Genomic DNA, 19,061 nt, shown 5'->3' on the forward strand with positions numbered 1-19,061 from the left:
TAAATCTATGGCAAACAATTATTGCTGCAATTTAATAATGAAATATTGATGCAACCAAGTGATACCCAAGCTGCCTGGTGATACTGGTCGGGAGCAGGTGCAATGATTAATAACGCCAGTGGCGCAAGTTTATCCCCATTGCCTGGAGGCAAGTTAGAGTTCGATGCCCATTAAAAAAAAAGGGAATATGTATGTACTGTGCGTGTATCACCCACATGGCTCTCCCCCCTGGGTATAGTATGGTTTGCCGGCGGTCGGGGTTCCGGCAACCAGCATACCGGCGCTGGAATCCCGCCCACCGGCATACCGACAGCTGGGCGAGCGCAAATGAGCCCCTTGCGGGCTTGCTGCGCCCGCCACGCTGCGGGCACGGTGGCGCACTATGCGCGCCACGCTATCTATTCTCCCTCCAGGGGGGTCATGGACCCCCAAGAGGAAGAAAAGATGTCGGTATGCTAGCGGTTGGGATTCCGGCGCCGGTATGGTGGTCACCAGGAGCCCAGCCGCCGGCAACTTGAAGACCACCCCTCCCCCCTTACTCAGCTCCCCTGAAACACACATACAGCAATCCCCCATCACAAAGCTGACTGCCACCCCTTTCTTCCTGCTGCTCCTTATCTACCCTCTGCCCGACTGGTCAGCGGACCCCCTTAGGTGACAAAATGGGAATAGGGCTCACTCGCCCATCTTCTCGATTTTCGCGACACTGGCCTGCCAGCCAGCTCTCTCCCTCCTCCTTAGCTGACTCCTAAACCATCTTTGGCATCCTTTGTCCTTGATACAGACACACAGACACCCCCCCCATCACACACACAGCAATCTCCCCAATGTAATACGTAAATAAATCAATAAATTAATTCATTATAATATAACATGGATTCAGTTGCTTTTTATGAAAGCAACATATTCACTCATACAAGTGGTATATGTCACAGTAGGAAAAAAGGCACAAGCAGCAGCTTGCACAAAGTTTGGATGCTAAGTGTTTACTCTGAAATAGCAAAACATACTTTGTGATACGCTACTATTATCATTCAGCTATATCATAAGCAACCCAGTAACTAGGAACTGTCACCTAGGCTGCAATAAGATGTGACACTAAACAAACATTATCTGAATTACTTTCCCAATAGACAAGCAAAAAATACCATATTCTCAAATGTCTCAAGTGTTCTACAACATTGTTTCTATAACTACATCATTGCATACTCATTTTACAAATGCAAGTCCTTTTTACAGTTTTAAAAAGAGCCTGCACCTACAGTAATCTGTGATTCCAACGTGGGCTCTTGTGGATAGTGGCGTAGCTCTATAATAAATGGATGCAGCATGGGTGGAACAGGGCGTTGTTGAACCAGACTGAGGGTGCTACCTAATTTATGATGATTTGTACAAAAGGGAATTTTGGCATCTAGAGGTATATAGTAACAACCCCAGCAATGATCTTAGCTTCACTTAACATATGAACAGCAAAAGTTAGCCTGACAGTTTTTTGTGAAGCTGCAGGGGCAGGCCCGGCGACAGGGAGGTACAAAGGGTACCCCTGTCCCGGGCCCCGAGGTCCTGAGGGGCCCCAAAGTCCAGAAACTGTTCTGCAGCTCCTATTATCCTATGTTCAAGTCATCCCGTAAACTCCCCCCCACCACACACTTCCTTTCAAATCCTGTTACCAGATGCCGGCTCCCAGCAGCAGGGCTGTGCCGCAATTTGCGGGTGTTTAGGGGGCAGAGCCTAATGCCGAAAGAGAGCCCAGAGATATCTGTATACTGGGCCCCAAGAGTTCTGTTGACGGCCCTGTGCAGGGGAAGGGGAGGAATGCTTACATGGATCAATGCACAGTCAAAAGCATGGACCTTACAGGTCCATATAACCAAACCACCTTTGACTTTATCTACCAATCTGTGTTTTGAGAATTTTGAATCAGTTTGTTTTGTGGGGTTTATTTCTTTCCTATCCACAAATAATTGTGATACTGCTGCAATTGAGTACAAATAAAAATTAGGCCCAATGTATCTAGTGGGGCAATGATAACAGAATGTTTTAATTAGTACTGATATAGGATGATACAGCCTTTATTATGCAGACTTACCATACCATCCCTTTCAACCAGGACGCTCATGGATTACACAGGTTCTGTGGCTGAGTAAGGCCACATGAAATGCAGGCTTGAAGTCAAACAGCCAGAGAATCTGTGTCATTTATTAGTGTCCCAGTTAAAAGGTATAGTATGGGAAGACTAATTATGTCAGTAATCCTTCCTTGATCATGCTGTATACATTACATTGGGACATTGTTGTATTATCAGTGAGGCCTGATTTTCAATGTAGAGCACGCAGGTGTTTCCTGAAGGATGTATAAATGTAGACATCAGAAGAGGGAGGCCACAACCCTGATTAAGTCATTCTGAAAATACGTGTTGGCTGGCCTCTCATTATATCTTTTACACAGACAACATATAACACGGGATATTGCACATGAACCCGTGTTGCTGCGCAATGTAAAAGGCAGAGGCGATGGGTTCAACCCATGGGTTCAACCCGGCAAACTGTGCTGTGTAAACAGTGAATGTACGGGCAGCACTTGTAGATCATGTGATGTCCCAGCGCCATCACCAACACGGTAATATGCTGGGTTGAATTCAGCGGTGGAAAAGGGGCCTGACTCGGGTCACACCCAGGAAGCTCCTGTGTCAGGTTCACGGGTGCGACCTGCAATATGCGGTGTGAAAGAGGCATTAGTGTTCCATATCTGTATATTAGATTGTTGTTTTGTGTGGGAAGCTCTGGTCTTGGGCCTATTCTTCCATCAGATAAATGATTTGTTTATGTGCCATGTATTTAATAAAGTATGGAATAATACTAGAGGAAATGCACCAGGGAGGTGAGTTTGTAGTTCTTTCCTATAAGCCCTATTGTCTAAATTGCCAGTAAAGACTACTAATAAGCAAAGTACTTCTTATTTCAAGTTTGTGTAAAATTGGGCGGTGTTCATGTGCAACACACGTAGATATAATGCACTATGCACACCCTCATGTTTTTGTTATAGAAATTCTAGTCTGAATCCATCAACTCATCTGGGCGGGAGCAAGAAGAAGCAGCCTCTTCAAAACAAATATTTCTGTACACATGCAACACCAGATTACATTATACCACACAATGCTTAGCGGACAATTTTGGGAACCTAGTAGACAACTTTATGACCTTGGTGCAGTTAAGTTAGGCCCCAGAGGTGGGCACCCTAAGCCCCTGGGCCCCTTAGCAATGGCACTTCCTGCACCCGCAATAGCAATGCCCATGTATACAGCATGAACGAAATGGCTCTTACCTAATGGACTGGTACCACTTGTCTGCAGCTGCGGGCTCGGTGCTCCTGTAAGCCTGAGCTTAGCATGAGGTGACAACAATGATGGAGCTGGTTGTAAGACATTAGATCCAGTCTGAAAATAATAAAAAGTGACATTAGAGAATTATTATCTAAAGATATTGAATGCTAAGGTTCATCTGTAGTAACAAACTCTGGAAAGTTACTAAACAGGTACAAATAAACCAATAGGATCATTAGAACAGGCGGACTGGTGCAAGATTTTATTTGATTAAACAACTTTTGAAACAATATGAATGGGTGTTTAGAGCACATTTTAGGTCTTCTATGAAGCGCACACAGACTTTGAGACTAATTCAGCCCTGATCGCTGCTGTGCGTTTTCGCACAGCAGAGATCAGGTCTGAACTGCACATACGTCGGCGCATGCCAGACAGCCAGCGGCTGTCTCAGCCCTGCGATCGCCTCTGCCTGATTGACAGGCAGAGGCGGTCGCTGGGCGGGCTGGCGGCATTTTAGGGGGCGCGGTCTGGGCAACGCAGGCGTGCCCGGACCATTGGAGGGGCGGGCCGTGGCGGTTGCGTGACGTCACAAGCAGCTGCTGCGACCCTCACAGCGACGAGTAGCTCCCTGCCAGCGCGCAGGAGCTGCTCTTCAAGTACAAAAGCATTGCCGCTGTGCAATGCTTTTGTACTTGTGCGACGGGGCTGACATGCGGGGCGGACTAGCCCTGTGCGGAGGGTCCCCCCGCATGTCAGGGAAGCTGATCGTAGATGTGCTAAATTTAGCACATCTACGGTCAGGACGGAATTAGGCCCCTTATCAGTCCAGAAAACACCAATTTTGCACCGGCCCTATGTTTGCTGTGATAGAGTCTCTAAACGCTTAATGGGACGAATTGGACACTTTTTTCTATATTATATAATAGAGCTAAAATAGCACAAATATATTACAAAACACTTATATTCAATACATAACACATATAACAAACATGTAATTCTGTAAAGACAAAAAAAAACAAATTAACATATGTCTCTACATGTATAGCATGGGTAATATGTTGAAGGACGTAGTAAGGATGCAGACATCAGTTGTTGACAGTCTGCAGCCGTTTGGGGTCAGGGAGGTAGCGGCATGTTACCTCTGCTTTGTGGGAGTGCAGGGGCCAGGGTCTTGGTCTGCCGACAGAATTTCTGGCCTCAGTAACGAAGCTGCGATGGACGGTCTGTGTAGCCTCATGGGTTACAAAGCCGACCGATGGTGTTACAGGTTATCCGAAACTGCATCCTCTGATACAGAATCACACATAAATGCAGGACGCATCTACAATTACATTCCTATGGTGCAATTTCATAAATATTGGTTCAGTCCAAAAAACATGACTGCCTCCACATTGGATGGAAGACAGGTGCTCTTCAAACAGACTTTTTCTTTTTTTTGCAAGACATTGAACATCAGCAACTGACACCAGATGCTCCAATGCCCATGTTAAATCAAATATTTTCGAAACACAATATACACACAATCATTTTACCTATATTGAAGCTGAAGACGAAAAATAGGATTTTAATTACATACCGGTAAATCCTTTCCTCATAGTCCGTAGGGGATACTGGGAATCCATTTAGTAACATGGGGTATAGACGGGTCCACTTGGAGCCTTGGGCACTACAGAAGTTTGAAAACGTGTGCTGGCTCCTCCCTCTATGCTCCTCCTACCAGACTCAGTCTAGGAAACTGTGCCCGAGAAGACGGAAAAACTTTGAGAGAAGGATATAGGTAAAGAAAGTGGTGAGATTTCGAACCAGCACACACAGAACAAGAGGAAAGCCATACTAACCAAACTTGAAACCAAAACAGCAACAGCTGACCCAAACAACAGTAGTTAAACAAATAACAATGCAGGAAGAACGTAGCACCGGGCAGGGGCGCCCAATATTCCCTACGTACTACGAGAAAAGGATTTACTGGTAGGTAATTAAAATCCTATTTTCTCTTGCGTTCTAGGGGATACTGGGAATCCATTTAGTACCATGGGGAAGTACCAAAGCTCCCAAACCGGGTGGGAGAGTGCTGAGGTTCCTGCAGAACTGACTGACCAAACTGAAGGTTCCTCAGAGGCCAAGGTATCATACCTGAAAACTTGGCAAACGTGTTCGAACCTGACCAAGTAGCTGCTCGGCAGAGATGTACTGCCAGGATACCCTGGGCAGCCGCCCAAGAGGAACCCACCGACCTAGCAGAGTGGGCCTGTACAGATTTAGGAATCGGCAAGCCTACCGTGGAATAAGCATGCAGGATAGTGAGACTGATCCAGCGAGCAATCGACTGCTTTAAGGCAGGATACCCTATCTTGTTGGCATCATATAAAACGAACAGCGAGTCCGATTTCCTGTGACGAGCAGTTAGCTTTACATAAACCTTCAAAGCCCTTACAACGTCCAAGGACTTTGAAGAAGCAGAGGTGTCAGTAACAACCGGGACCAAAATTGGCTGGTTGATGTGAAACGCCGACACCACCTTAGGAAGGAATTACTGACGAGTCCTGAGTTCAGCTCTGTCCTCATGGAAAATCAAGTAGGGGCTCTTGTGAGACAACGCCCTGAGCTCCGACATACGCCTTGCCGACGTCAAGGCCAACAGCATGATGGTCTTCCACGTAAGATACTTTACGTCTACCTCCTGTAACGGTTCAAACCAGTCCAACTGGAGGAATGTCAGAACCAAATTGAGATCCCAAGGTGACGTGGGAGTCACAAAGGGAGGTTGGATGTGAAGAACACCTTTCAAAAAGGTCTGGACCACAGGGAGAGAAGCCAATTGTTTCTGAAAGAAAACAGACAAGTCCGAAATCTGAACTTTTATGGAGCCTAAGCGTAGGCTCACGTCAACTCCCTGTCATGACTAAGGTTTTGTGAACCCGGTGTTAGTGAAGTCTGTGCGGGCGACTGGAGGATTATATGAATACTACCACTGACCTGGTTTGGGACTGTTGTGGACTCTGGGTTTCTCCCGGTGACTGGGAAGAGGAACAGCAGCAGAGATGGCCGAATCTAGGTTCTCCTCATGCAGGATTAGGTCGGCAGACAGGAGGCATGCTGAAGGTCTCCTGAAAGACAGAACTGGAAAGGCACTGATGAATCAGTGAAGAATACCAGGTATAATTGTGCTAAAGGGCACGGGGTGCTTGGAGACACTGAGGTGCTTGCGGACACTGAGGTGCTTGCGGACACTGAGGTGCTTGCGGACACTGAGGTGCTTGCGGACACTGAGGTGCTTGGAGACACTGAGGTGCTTGGAGACACTGAGGTGCTTGGAGACACTGAGGTGCTTGGGGACACTGAGGTGCTTGCGGACACTGAGGTGCTTGCGGACACTGAGGTGCTTGGAGACACTGAGATGCTTGGAGACACTGAGATGCTTGGAGGCACTGAGGTACGTGGAGGCACTGAGGTGCTTGGAGACACTGAGGTACGTGGAGGCACTGAGGTGCGTGGAGGCACTGAGGTGCGTGGAGGCACTGAGGTGCGTGGAGGCACTGGGGTGCGTAGAGACACTGGGGTGCGTAGGGGTGCTGAGGCACGGAGGTGCTGGAAGCACGGAGATGCTGAGGCACGGAGGTACTGAGGCACGGAGGTGCTGTGGCAAGGAGGTGCTGTGGCAAGGAGGTGCTGGAAGCACGGAGGTACTGAGGCACGGAGGTACTGAGGCACGGAGGTACTGAGGCACGGAGGTACGGAGGCACGGAGGTACTGATGCACGGAGGTGCTGGAAGCACGGAGGTGCTGAGGCACTGAGGCACGGAGATGCTGAGTCACGGAGATGCTGAGGTGCTGGAAGCACGGAGGTGCTGAGGCACAGAGGTACTGAGGCACGGAGATGCTGGAAGCACGGAGATGCTGAGGCACGAGGTACTGAGCCCTGGAGATCCCAACTACAACAGTAGTAAAACTGAAACACGACAGCTGTGGTTTTCAGTGGAGAACACGGAATTCAGTACTGTGCCTTTAAGACGAAACATTGCAGCTGTACCTTTACATTGAGACTCAGGGAAATGGTGAAATCAAATGGCAACACACAAATAAACCAAACGGTAGTTTCCACAGGAACTTAGGTACAAAGGTTACCTTTAGGGAGCTCAGCTTAAGACCCACACAAGGCTGTATGTGACACAAGGAACTGGCCCAGATTCCAACTCAGCCTCCTGATTTATACCTCCTGGTCCTTGATGATTGGTGGGCAGGATTAGGTGATGTCACTGTCATGTGACTACTCTAGCCAAGGCTGTGATGTAGAATGAGGCCTAGCAGGCCAAGAGAACACTGAAGCCTGGACTTCTGCAAAACACAGGATGCTTGCTTTTAGATTACTGAATTCAGCCTCACACAGGAGATCACCACAGGTGGAGCTGATTACCTCTCAGGCAGAGAACTCAGGAAAACTCATAGTGCTGACAAGCTGTTTAACTCCGTGAGTGAAAAGACACAGGATCCAGGACAGATGGCAGGGGTAAGTCACCAAATATAAACCTACAGTCAGGATTGTGACAGTATCCCCCTCTTCAAGGGTGGACTCCGGACACCCATCTTGAATCTTAGAGGAACTTGATGAATAACTTGTACACAAAGCTTCTAAAAAGTGGAAACCAGAGGGTCCAGAACAAAACTTAAGCTGGATTCTTTAGAAGTCTTCCTGATCTTCATCTTCAGAACAGGTAGACCATCCATCATAGACAAGACTGGAATTTCCTTCATCCGAAAGGACTGAGGAATAAACTGTAGAAGGTTCCTCTCCTCGTTTTGTAGTGCGAGAAGATTGTGCTTTCGAAGCTAGCACTCCACTGAGGCTTAAATTAAATCTTGTTCTATAACGAGGACTTTTCATACAGAGACCTGTAGAGCTTTTTGGTGATTCTGGAACCTCTTCATGCATGGAAGCATAACAGGAAGGAACAGCACCTCCCAGGAAAGGAGTAGCATCATAAACTGGATCAAATTCAGAGTCTGAGTCCAAGTCTAACGGAAAATACGAATCTCCTTTAGATACACAGTTTGAAAATGACCTAGAAGTGCACTGTAACTTTAAATTCTTTGGCGGAGAACTTAGTATTGAGCTAGGAGAGACTCCTACATGACCAACCTGAATGGTCGGATTCCTACGGAAGGAGATACTTGGACTATCTTTGGCAGGCTTAGAGGATGAAACTGAAGAAAGCTTTGGCTGGACGAGTAGGACTGGATTGGATCCGAGGATACTTGAATTGGCTGGAGCCAAAGGAGACGGACCAGGCTGGTCCTGGAGTATTGCTGGACCGGCTGTAACCGGGACGGACTGACCAGGCGGAGCCTGGAGTATTGCTGGACCGGCTGTAACCGGGACGGACTGACCAGGCGGAGCCTGGAGTATTGCTGGACCGGCTGGAACCGGGACGGACTGACCAGGCGGAGCCTGGAGTATTGCTGGACCGGCTGGAACCGGGACGGACTGACCAGGCTGGGCCTGGAGTATTGCTGGACCGGCTGGAACCGGGACGGACTGACCAGGCAGGGCCTGGAATATTGCTGGACCGTCTGGAACCGGGACGGACTGACCAGGCAGGGCCTGGAGTATTGCTGGACCGGCTGGAACCGGGACGGGCTGAGCCCTTTCTTCACAGGGCTGGGCTGAGGCAAGAGCCCCCACTTCACGGGGCTGGGCAGCACTCTGTAGAATCTCTGGCTGGGCAGCACTCTGTAGAATCTCTGGCTGGGCAGCACTCTGTAGAATCTCTGGCTGGGCAGCACTCTGTAGAATCTCTGGCTGGGCAGCACTCTGTAGAATCTCTGGCTGGGCAGCACTCTGTAGAATCTCTGGCTGGGCAGCACTCTGTAGAATCTCTGGCTGGGCAGCACTCTGAAGACTCACTGGCTGGGCAGCACTCTGAAGACTCACTGGCTGGGCAGCACTCTGAAGACTCACTGGCTGGGCAGCACTCTGAAGACTCACTGGCTGGGCAGCACTCTGAAGACTCACTGGCTGGGCAGCACTCTGAAGACTCTCTGGGGCTGGACGCTCTGAAGACGCCCCTCCTGGGGCTGGACGCTCTGAAGACGCCCCTCCTGGGGCTGGACTCTCTGAAGACGCCCCTCCTGGGGCTGTGGACACGGACTCCTCTGTGACTGTAAATGGCTTGAACATTCTTCTCTGGACACCCAACTTGGGATAAGGTCTTTTAACCACCGGACCCCAGTCATAAATTTGAGTCTCTCTCAGAAGAGTAGCCTTCTTGATACCCCCGTCAGCAGCAGAAGGATCGGATACTGTGGATGACTTGTAGACATGAGCACTATGATACTGAGATTTGTCACTATTACCTGGCTTGCGAAGAATGCAGTCTTTCACAAAATGACCAGAATTTCCACAGTAAAGACAGAGATGTAGCTCCTTACGCCGCTGACGTTCAGCTTCAGAGAGCTTGGGCCGTGGATAGCTCTGATGAAAAACTTTCCCTTGCGCAGAGGAAGAGACTCTATTAACTGGATGGGACAACACAGGATCAACAACGTTGGTAGTATTCCTGAGGAGATCAGGCATCACAGAGAGAATACTAGGCAAAAGTTCTTGTAACTGTAGTAACATCTGGTAGAAAATCTGCAGTTGGTCAGGAGTCTTAGAGCAGAAGGTCATAGAATCTCTGGAGGACGAATTCCGCTGCAGACACTGTGCCAATCGATGCTGAGTCGACTCCAGACCTTCCAGGCGTCCTGCAATATTGCTTAGGAGGTCATGCGTCAGACTAACACTTTCGGCCGGGTCCATGTGGCCAGTTCCTACTGTCATGACTAAGGTTTTGTGAACCCGGTGTTAGTGAAGTCTGTGCGGGCGACTGGAGGATTATATGAATACTACCACTGACCTGGTTTGGGACTGTTGTGGACTCTGGGTTTCTCCCGGTGACTGGGAAGAGGAACAGCAGCAGAGATGGCCGAATCTAGGTTCTCCTCATGCAGGATTAGGTCGGCAGACAGGAGGCATGCTGAAGGTCTCCTGAAAGACAGAACTGGAAAGGCACTGATGAATCAGTGAAGAATACCAGGTATAATTGTGCTAAAGGGCACGGGGTGCTTGGAGACACTGAGGTGCTTGCGGACACTGAGGTGCTTGCGGACACTGAGGTGCTTGCGGACACTGAGGTGCTTGCGGACACTGAGGTGCTTGGAGACACTGAGGTGCTTGGAGACACAGGTGCTTGGAGACACTGAGGTGCTTGGGGACACTGAGGTGCTTGGGGACACTGAGGTGCTTGCGGACACTGAGGTGCTTGCGGACACTGAGGTGCTTGCGGACACTGAGGTGCTTGCGGACACTGAGGTGCTTGGGGACACTGAGGTGCTTGGAGACACTGAGGTGCTTGGAGACACTGAGGTGCTTGGAGACACTGAGGTGCTTGGAGACACTGAGGTGCTTGGGGACACTGAGGTGCTTGGGGACACTGAGGTGCTTGGAGACACTGAGGTGCTTGGAGACACTGAGGTGCTTGGAGACACTGAGATGCTTGGAGACACTGAGATGCTTGGAGGCACTGAGGTACGTGGAGGCACTGAGGTGCTTGGAGACACTGAGGTACGTGGAGGCACTGAGGTGCGTGGAGGCACTGAGGTGCGTGGAGGCACTGGGGTGCGTAGAGACACTGGGGTGCGTAGGGGTGCTGAGGCACGGAGGTGCTGGAAGCACGGAGATGCTGAGGCACGGAGGTACTGAGGCACGGAGGTGCTGTGGCACGGAGGTGCTGGAAGCACGGAGGTACTGAGGCACGGAGGTACTGAGGCACGGAGGTACGGAGGCACGGAGGTACGGAGGCACGGAGGTACTGATGCACGGAGGTGCTGGAAGCACGGAGGTGCTGAGGCACTGAGGCACGGAGATGCTGAGTCACGGAGATGCTGAGGTGCTGGAAGCACGGAGGTGCTGAGGCACAGAGGTACTGAGGCACGGAGATGCTGGAAGCACGGAGATGCTGAGGCACGAGGTACTGAGCCCTGGAGATCCCAACTACAACAGTAGTAAAACTGAAACACGACAGCTGTGGTTTTCAGTGGAGAACACGGAATTCAGTACTGTGCCTTTAAGACGAAACATTGCAGCTGTACCTTTACATTGAGACTCAGGGAAATGGTGAAATCAAATGGCAACACACAAATAAACCAAACGGTAGTTTCCACAGGAACTTAGGTACAAAGGTTACCTTTAGGGAGCTCAGCTTAAGACCCACACAAGGCTGTATGTGACACAAGGAACTGGCCCAGATTCCAACTCAGCCTCCTGATTTATACCTCCTGGTCCTTGATGATTGGTGGGCAGGATTAGGTGATGTCACTGTCATGTGACTACTCTAGCCAAGGCTGTGATGTAGAATGAGGCCTAGCAGGCCAAGAGAACACTGAAGCCTGGACTTCTGCAAAACACAGGATGCTTGCTTTTAGATTACTGAATTCAGCCTCACACAGGAGATCACCACAGGTGGAGCTGATTACCTCTCAGGCAGAGAACTCAGGAAAACTCATAGTGCTGACAAGCTGTTTAACTCCGTGAGTGAAAAGACACAGGATCCAGGACAGATGGCAGGGGTAAGTCACCAAATATAAACCTACAGTCAGGATTGTGACACTCCCGACTGCAGAAAAAGCAATAAACGTCCCAGATGAAATTTCACCGTAGAATATGGTCTGTTCTCACACCAAGAGACATATTTCGATGTTACCCCTTTCCTGGCTTGGATCATAGTCAGGATGACCTTGTTAGGAATCCCTCTACTGGCTAGAATCATCCGTTTAACTTCCATGCCGTCAAACGTAGCCGTGGTAAGTCTTGATAGATGAATGGGCCCTGTTGCAGAAGATCCTTTCGAAAAGGCAGAGGCCACGGATCTTCGATCAGCATCTTGAGAAGATCTGCATACCAGGCCCTTCGCGGTCAGTCCAGAGCAATGAGAATTGCTTGAACTCTTTCCCTTTTTTTCTTTTGAGAACTCTTGGGATCAGAGGAATGGGAGAAAACAAGTACACCAGCTGGTAGACCCACGGAGTTGTCAGGGTGTTAACTGCTACAGCTTGTGGGTCCCTCAACCTGGAACAATACCGCCTGAGCTTCGTCGAGAGGCCATCATGTCGATTTGTGGATAACTCCACCGACATGTCAGCCACTGGAACACCTCCGGGTGGAGGCCCCATTCCCCTGGGTGCAGGTCGTGTCTGCTGAGGAAGTCTGCTTCCAAGTTGTCTACTCCCGGAATGAAGAAGATCGCCGACAATGCCATGGTTTGTTTTTCAGCCCAGAGGAGAATTCTTGACATTGCTGACATTGCGGCCCTGCTTTTCGTTCTGCCCTGTTTGATGTAAAACACTGCTGTCACATTGTCTGACTGAACTTGAATAGCCTGATTCTGAAGAAGAGATGAGGCCTGCAGAAGGGCGTTGTAGATAGCCCTGAGTTACAGGATGTTTATTGGAAGAACAATTTCCTGAAACTGGGTGACTGCATCCCAACCTCTGAGGGTTGCCTCTGTCGTTAGCAGAATCCAATTCTGAATTCCGAACCTTCGACCCTCCACTAGGGGAGAAGTTTGTAGCCACCACAGGAGGGAGATCCGGGCTTTGGTGACAGACGAATCCGCTGATGCATGTGAAGATGCGATCTGGACCATTTGTCCAACAGATCCGGCTGGAAGGCCCTCGCATGAAACCTTTCAGCACTGAATTGCTTCGTAAGAAACCACCATTTTCCCCAGAAGGCGGATGCACAGATGTACTGAGATTCGGGTCGGCTTCAAGACAGCCTGAACCATCCACTGGATCACCATTGCCTTTTCCAAGGGAAGGAACACTCTCTGAGACTCTGTGTCCAGTATCATTCCTAGGAAATGAAGCTTCTGCGTTGGTTGCAAGGGAGATTTTGGTAGGTTCAGAATCCACCCATGATCCAGGAGTAATCTGGTCGTGAGACCAATGTTCTCCAACAACTGCTCCCTGGACGCAGCCTTTATCAGAAGATCGTCCAGGTAAGGAATTACATTTACTCCCGGTCTGCAGAGCAACATCATCATCACTGCCATCACTTTGGTGAACACCCTTGGTACCGTGGAGAGACCAAATGGCAGGGCCTGAAACTGGTAGTGAAAGTCCTTCAGTGCAAACCATAGATAAGCCTGATGAGGCGGCCAGATCAGGATGCAAAGGTACGCATCCTTTACATCCAGAGACGCCAGGAATTCCCCCTCTTCCAGAGCTGAGATCACCACTCTCAGAGACTCCATCTTGAACTTGAACACTTAAGTACGGGTTCAATGATATGAGATTCAGAATCAGTCTTACTGAACCATCCAGTTTTGGAACTACAAACAAGCTGGAATAGTATCCTTGTTTTGTAGATGAGGTGGAACTGGAACAATGATCTGGGTCTGTAACAGTTTTTGAATGGCTTCTTGTAAGGTTACTGATTTGAAGAATCTGTGAGGTGGGAGATTCTGGAACTCCAGCCTGTAGCCCTGTGATATAAGGTCTATGACCCAGGGATCCTGGCAAGATATTGTCCAGGCGTGACTAAAGAATTGTAGCCTGCCTCCCACCTGCCTGTATACCAGGCATCGCGGTCCACCGTCATGCGGAAAGTTTTGAGGAAGCAGAGCCTGAGCTCTGTTACTGTGAAACAGCAGTCGCTGGTTTGCGTGGTTTACCTCTAGCACCTCTGGCGGCGGTAGAAGGACCTTTGGCGGCGGTAGAAGAACCTCTGGCCTTGCCCCTAAATTGGCAGTCCGAAAGGACTGTAAACTGGGTCCTGAGTAGGCCTTCCTGGCTGGCGGAACTGCAGAAGTTAAATAAGTGGACCTACCCACAGTAGAACATGAAATCCACTTGTCGAGTTCATCGCCAAATAAGGCCTCACCTGTGAACGACAGGCCTTCCACACCTTTTTTGGAATCTGTGTCAGCAGTCCACTGATGTAGCCATAATCCCCTGCGTGCCGTCACTGCCATAGCTGTAGTGCATGCATTGAGCAAACCTATCTCTTTAATGGCTTCCACCATAAAGTTTGCAGAGTTTTGTATGTGCTGCAGGAGTAACACAATTTCCTCTTGAGGTAAGGTGTCTGACCCCTCAATTAAATTACCAGACTATTTAGCAATGGCTCGAGTAGTCCACCCACATGCTACTGTGGGTCTCTGGGCCACCCCTGCAGCTGTATACAAAGATTTGAATGTAGTCTCAATCTTACGATCAGCTGTATCCTTTAGGGAGGCTGCTCCAGAAACAGGTAGTAGTACTATTTTACTTGAGAGCCTGGAGACTGATGTATCCACTATCGGTGGAGTTTCCCACTTTTTTCCTATCCTCAGAAGGAAAAGGAAAAGCTGATAATAACTGCCTAGGAATTTGAAATTTCTTATCTGGATCAACCCACTGTTCTTCAAACAGGGAATTTAGTTCCTTTGATACAGGAAAAGTGGCTGAGGATTTTTTCTTTATATTAAAGTAAGATTCCTCACACTTCTCTGTCACCTTATCAGGGATATGTAGGACTTCTCTAATACCCCTTTCACACCAGAAATGCAGGGCCTAAACCCGGGAATTCTGCCACGGGCTCATGCAGGGACATTCCCGGGTTGGGCCCGTTTATACCAGCATTTGGAGCCGAAACATCCCAGGTCTGCACCTTTCATACTGAACCCGGAATGGCCCTGCATTTTCTGAGAATGGGCGTCTCAGAAAATACACAAGACCAGGAAGTGCCCTGAATAGCCAATCAGCATCAGCAGAGGCAACCCAGGAAGGTGGGACATGTCCCTGCACCATTCACACTGTCCAGGTTCCAGGGAAGATCCCAGGACCAACCCTGGTCGATTGCAGAGTTGAAATGCGGGGACAGAAATCCCGGGATTTTGTCCCTGTACCCTTTCACACTGAGAAATTTCCCGGGTTGATGCGCGTTCATGTGTTTTAACCCGAGGAATTTTGGGCTGTGTGAAAGGGGTATAATAGAATCTATGAGAGCCTCTACACCCTGCAACAGTGTACCCTCCCCTGACTCTATGTCCACCTTACCTTCCTTCATTTCTGACCTTTCATTATCAGAGTCAGAATGCATGATCTGGGCCAAAGTACGTTTTTGTGGACAAATGGTAGAGGACTGAGACACTGGTCTGAGTACTGAGTCCTTTGCATAAACTCAGCCATAGATTGTCTTAAGTATTGTGTCTCTTTCTCACTACGAGATAATTTAGTAGAGATGGTGGAAATTATTCCCCTAATGGAGTCCAGCTATGCTGGCTCCACCCCACTAGCCTGAGAAGGGATACTACACTGAGTACACACTAGTGAACCCCCTGGAGTAGAGGAACAATGTGCCTTACATGAAACACACTATTTGCCTGACATACTGCAGCAGTGACAGCACACACACAGGAAAAGGTTAAATGCACAATTAACCCACAAAGAGCCCTTCCCGAGAGACACAGAGAGAGGATAGAACCAACACACGGCGCCCTTATTGCTAAGGCCAAGCTTAGCCGGGTTGCAGACTAAGTACCTAGATTAGGGACTTACTATACTATTATATCGCTCCCCCTGCTATGACCCCCTGGTACCGCTGAGGTAATCTGGAGGCTCTCCGGAGGAGCTGCGCATCCCTGTCAGTCAGCGTCTGTGTCAGTAGCAGTAGGGTAAAATGGCGCCTGTGAGCTTTTGGATCTGCTCATAGTGAAGCCCTGCCCCTTCAATGGCGCGCGGTCTTCCCACTCTTCTTTATACTCGCTTTATGTGTCTGAGTGCATAAAATGGAGACAGTCCCCTTTTAAGCCTGTATTGCCAGTCTGGGTACTGTGTACACTACAGTGTACTAAGTCTGGAGACTCAGTCCTCCCCATGTGGGAGCCGTGCGTCTCCGTACCCTTATGCCGCCATAATTACCGGCGACCCGCTAACTGGGACGCCGGCTTAGTAGTACTCACCACTCTTCTTTCTTCTGGCTCTGTTAGGGGTGGTGGCATGCTGTGGGAATGTATGCTCGCCGTGGTGGGGCTTGCGAATAGTTCCCTCAGGAGCGTCCTGTCAGCGAGGAACGGGACCATTAACCCTTAGTGGGGTTGGGCTGTTCCCCCACCTAAGTCCCACGAAGCATGCAGGCTGGTGCCATCGAGTCCTGCCTGAAAATAACAAACTTTAAAAATAAATGCAGAAAACTCTTCAGGAGCTTCTAGAGATGTGACTGGCTTCTTCTGGCACATTTTCTAAACTGAGTCTGGTAGGAGGGGCATAGAGGGAGGAGTCAGCACACGTTATCAAACATCTATAGTGCCCAAGGCTCCAAGTGGACCTGTCTATATCACATGGTACTAAATGGATTCCCAGTATCCCCTAGGACGTAAGAGAAATGGAGTTTGATTTGACATATTAAGGATGGTCTTACAAATGTCACAGACTCAACATATGTAGTAAAAGAAGGGCACCTGCTAACTTTATGTTCATTTACATTTCACTAGTTTTTGCATACATGCAAACTCTTCTATTATACTTTCACAATAAAAACAGAATGGAAATACACTCTAATCTCAATAAAAGAATAAAAGGCTTACTTTTATATCAAAATGATCATACAGATTCAAAACATCTTTTAATATAGATTTTACATAACATACAGAAGGCAGCATGTATTAAAAAAAAATGTGCGCACAGTAAGAACAGAAAAAAAATAGAAAAAAAAGTTAAGAAAAAGAAAACATGCCGTACCGTTCATAAAGCTTGCCACAATAATATTGCAGATCTATACAAATAATAAGAATTTACTCACCGGTAATTCTATTTCTCGTAGTCCGTAGTGGATGCTGGGTACTCCGTAAGGACCATGGGGAATAGACGGGCTCCGCAGGAGACTGGGCACTCTAAAAGAAAGATTAGGTACTATCTGGTGTGCACTGGCTCCTCCCTCTATGCCCCTCCTCCAGACCTCAGTTAGGGAAACTGTGCCCGGAAGAGCTGACACTACAAGGAAAGGATTTGGAATCCAGGGTAAGACTCATACCAGCCACACCAATCACACCGTACAACTTGTGATAACTATACCCAGTTAACAGTATGAACAACAAATGAGCCTCATTAACAGATGGCTCATAACAAAACCCTTTAGTTAAGCAATAACTATATACACGTATTGCAGAGAGTCCGCACTTGGGACGGGCTCCCAGCATCCACTACGGACTACGAGAAATAGAATTACCGGTGAGTAAATTCTTATTTTCTCTGACGTCCTAGTGGATGCTGGGTACTCCGTAAGGACCATGGGGATTATACCAAAGCTCCCAAACGGGCGGGAGAGTGCGGATGACTCTGCAGCACCGCATGAGCAAACTCAAGGTCCTCCTCAGCCAGGGTATCAAACTTGTAGAATTTTACAAACGTGTTTGACCCCGACCAAGTAGCAGCTCGGCAAAGTTGTAATGCCGAGACCCCTTGGGCAGCCGCCCAAGAAGAGCCCCCTTCCTCGTGGAATGGGCTTTTACTGATTTAGGATGCGGCAGTCCAGCCGCAGAATGTGCAAGTTGAATCGTGCTACAGATCCAGCGAGCAATAGACTGCTTAGAAGCAGGAGCACCCAGCTTGTTGGGTGCATGCAGGATAACAGCGAGTCAGTATTTCTGACTCTAGCCGTCCTGGAAACATAGATTTACAGGGCCCGGACTACATCCAGCAACTTGGAGGCCTCCAAGTCCCGAGTAGCCACAGGCACCACAATAGGTTGGTTCAAATGAAACGCTGATACCACCTTAGGGAGAAATTGGGGACGAGTCCTCAATTCAGCCCTGTCCTTATGGAAGATCAGATAAGGGCTTTCACATGACAAAGCCGCCAATTCTGACACACGCCTAGCCGAAGCCAAGGCCAAATATATATATATATGACCACTTTCCACGTGAGATACTTCAACTCCACGTTCTGAAGTGGCTCAAAACAATGTGATTTTAGGAAATCCAACACTACGTTGAGATCCCAAGGTGCCACTGGAGGCACAAAAGGGGGCTGAATATGCAGCACTCCCTTAACAACGTCTGAACTTCAGGCAGCGTCTTTCCTAGCCTTTAACAGGGTAGGAATCACTTAATCTGGAACGCCCTTTCCCGTTAGGATCCGGCGGTCAACCGCCAAGCCTTCAAACGCAGCCGCGGTAAGTCTTGGAACAGACAGGGCCCTTGCAGTAACAGGTCCTGTCTGAGAGACAGAGGCCATGGGTCCTCAGAGATCATTTCTGGTAGTTCTGGGTACCAAGTTCTTCTTGGCCAATCCGGAACTACGAGTATAGTTCGTACTCCTCTTTTACTTACTATCCTCAGTACCTTGGGTATGAGAGGAAGAGGAGGGAACACATCAACCGACTGGTACACCCACGGTGTCACTAGTGCGTCCACAGCTATCGCCTGAGAGTCTCTTGACCTGGCGCAATACTTTTTTAGCTTTTTTTGTTGAGGCGGGACGCCATCATGTCCACCTGTGGCCGTTCCCAACGGTTCACAATCTGCGTGAAGACTTCTGGACGAAGTCCCCACTCTCCCGGGTGGAGGCCGTGCCTGCTGAGGAAGTCTGCTTCCTAGTTTTCCACACCCGGAATGAACACTGCTGACAGTGTTAGCACGTGATACTCCGCCCATCGGAGAATCCTTGTGGCTTCTGCCAACGCCATCCTGCTTCTTGTGCCGCCTTGTCGGTTTACATGGGC

General features: G+C 48.9%; 1 protein-coding gene across 6 annotated transcripts in view; it reads right to left on the reverse strand.

Moving 5' to 3' along the window:
- Window positions 1-19,061, reverse strand: part of AHI1 (Abelson helper integration site 1) — a 688,430-nt gene that overhangs the window by 279,023 nt on the left and 390,346 nt on the right. For all 6 annotated transcript variants that reach the window (XM_063917381.1, XM_063917377.1, XM_063917376.1 and 3 more), the window contains one exon: window positions 3,325-3,436. In XM_063917381.1, the coding sequence (XP_063773451.1) occupies window positions 3,325-3,436 (112 nt within the window). The remainder of the gene's footprint in view (window positions 1-3,324; window positions 3,437-19,061) is intronic.

Source organism: Pseudophryne corroboree, chromosome 4 (genome assembly GCF_028390025.1).
Source record: "Pseudophryne corroboree isolate aPseCor3 chromosome 4, aPseCor3.hap2, whole genome shotgun sequence".
NCBI lineage: Eukaryota > Metazoa > Chordata > Amphibia > Anura > Myobatrachidae > Pseudophryne > Pseudophryne corroboree.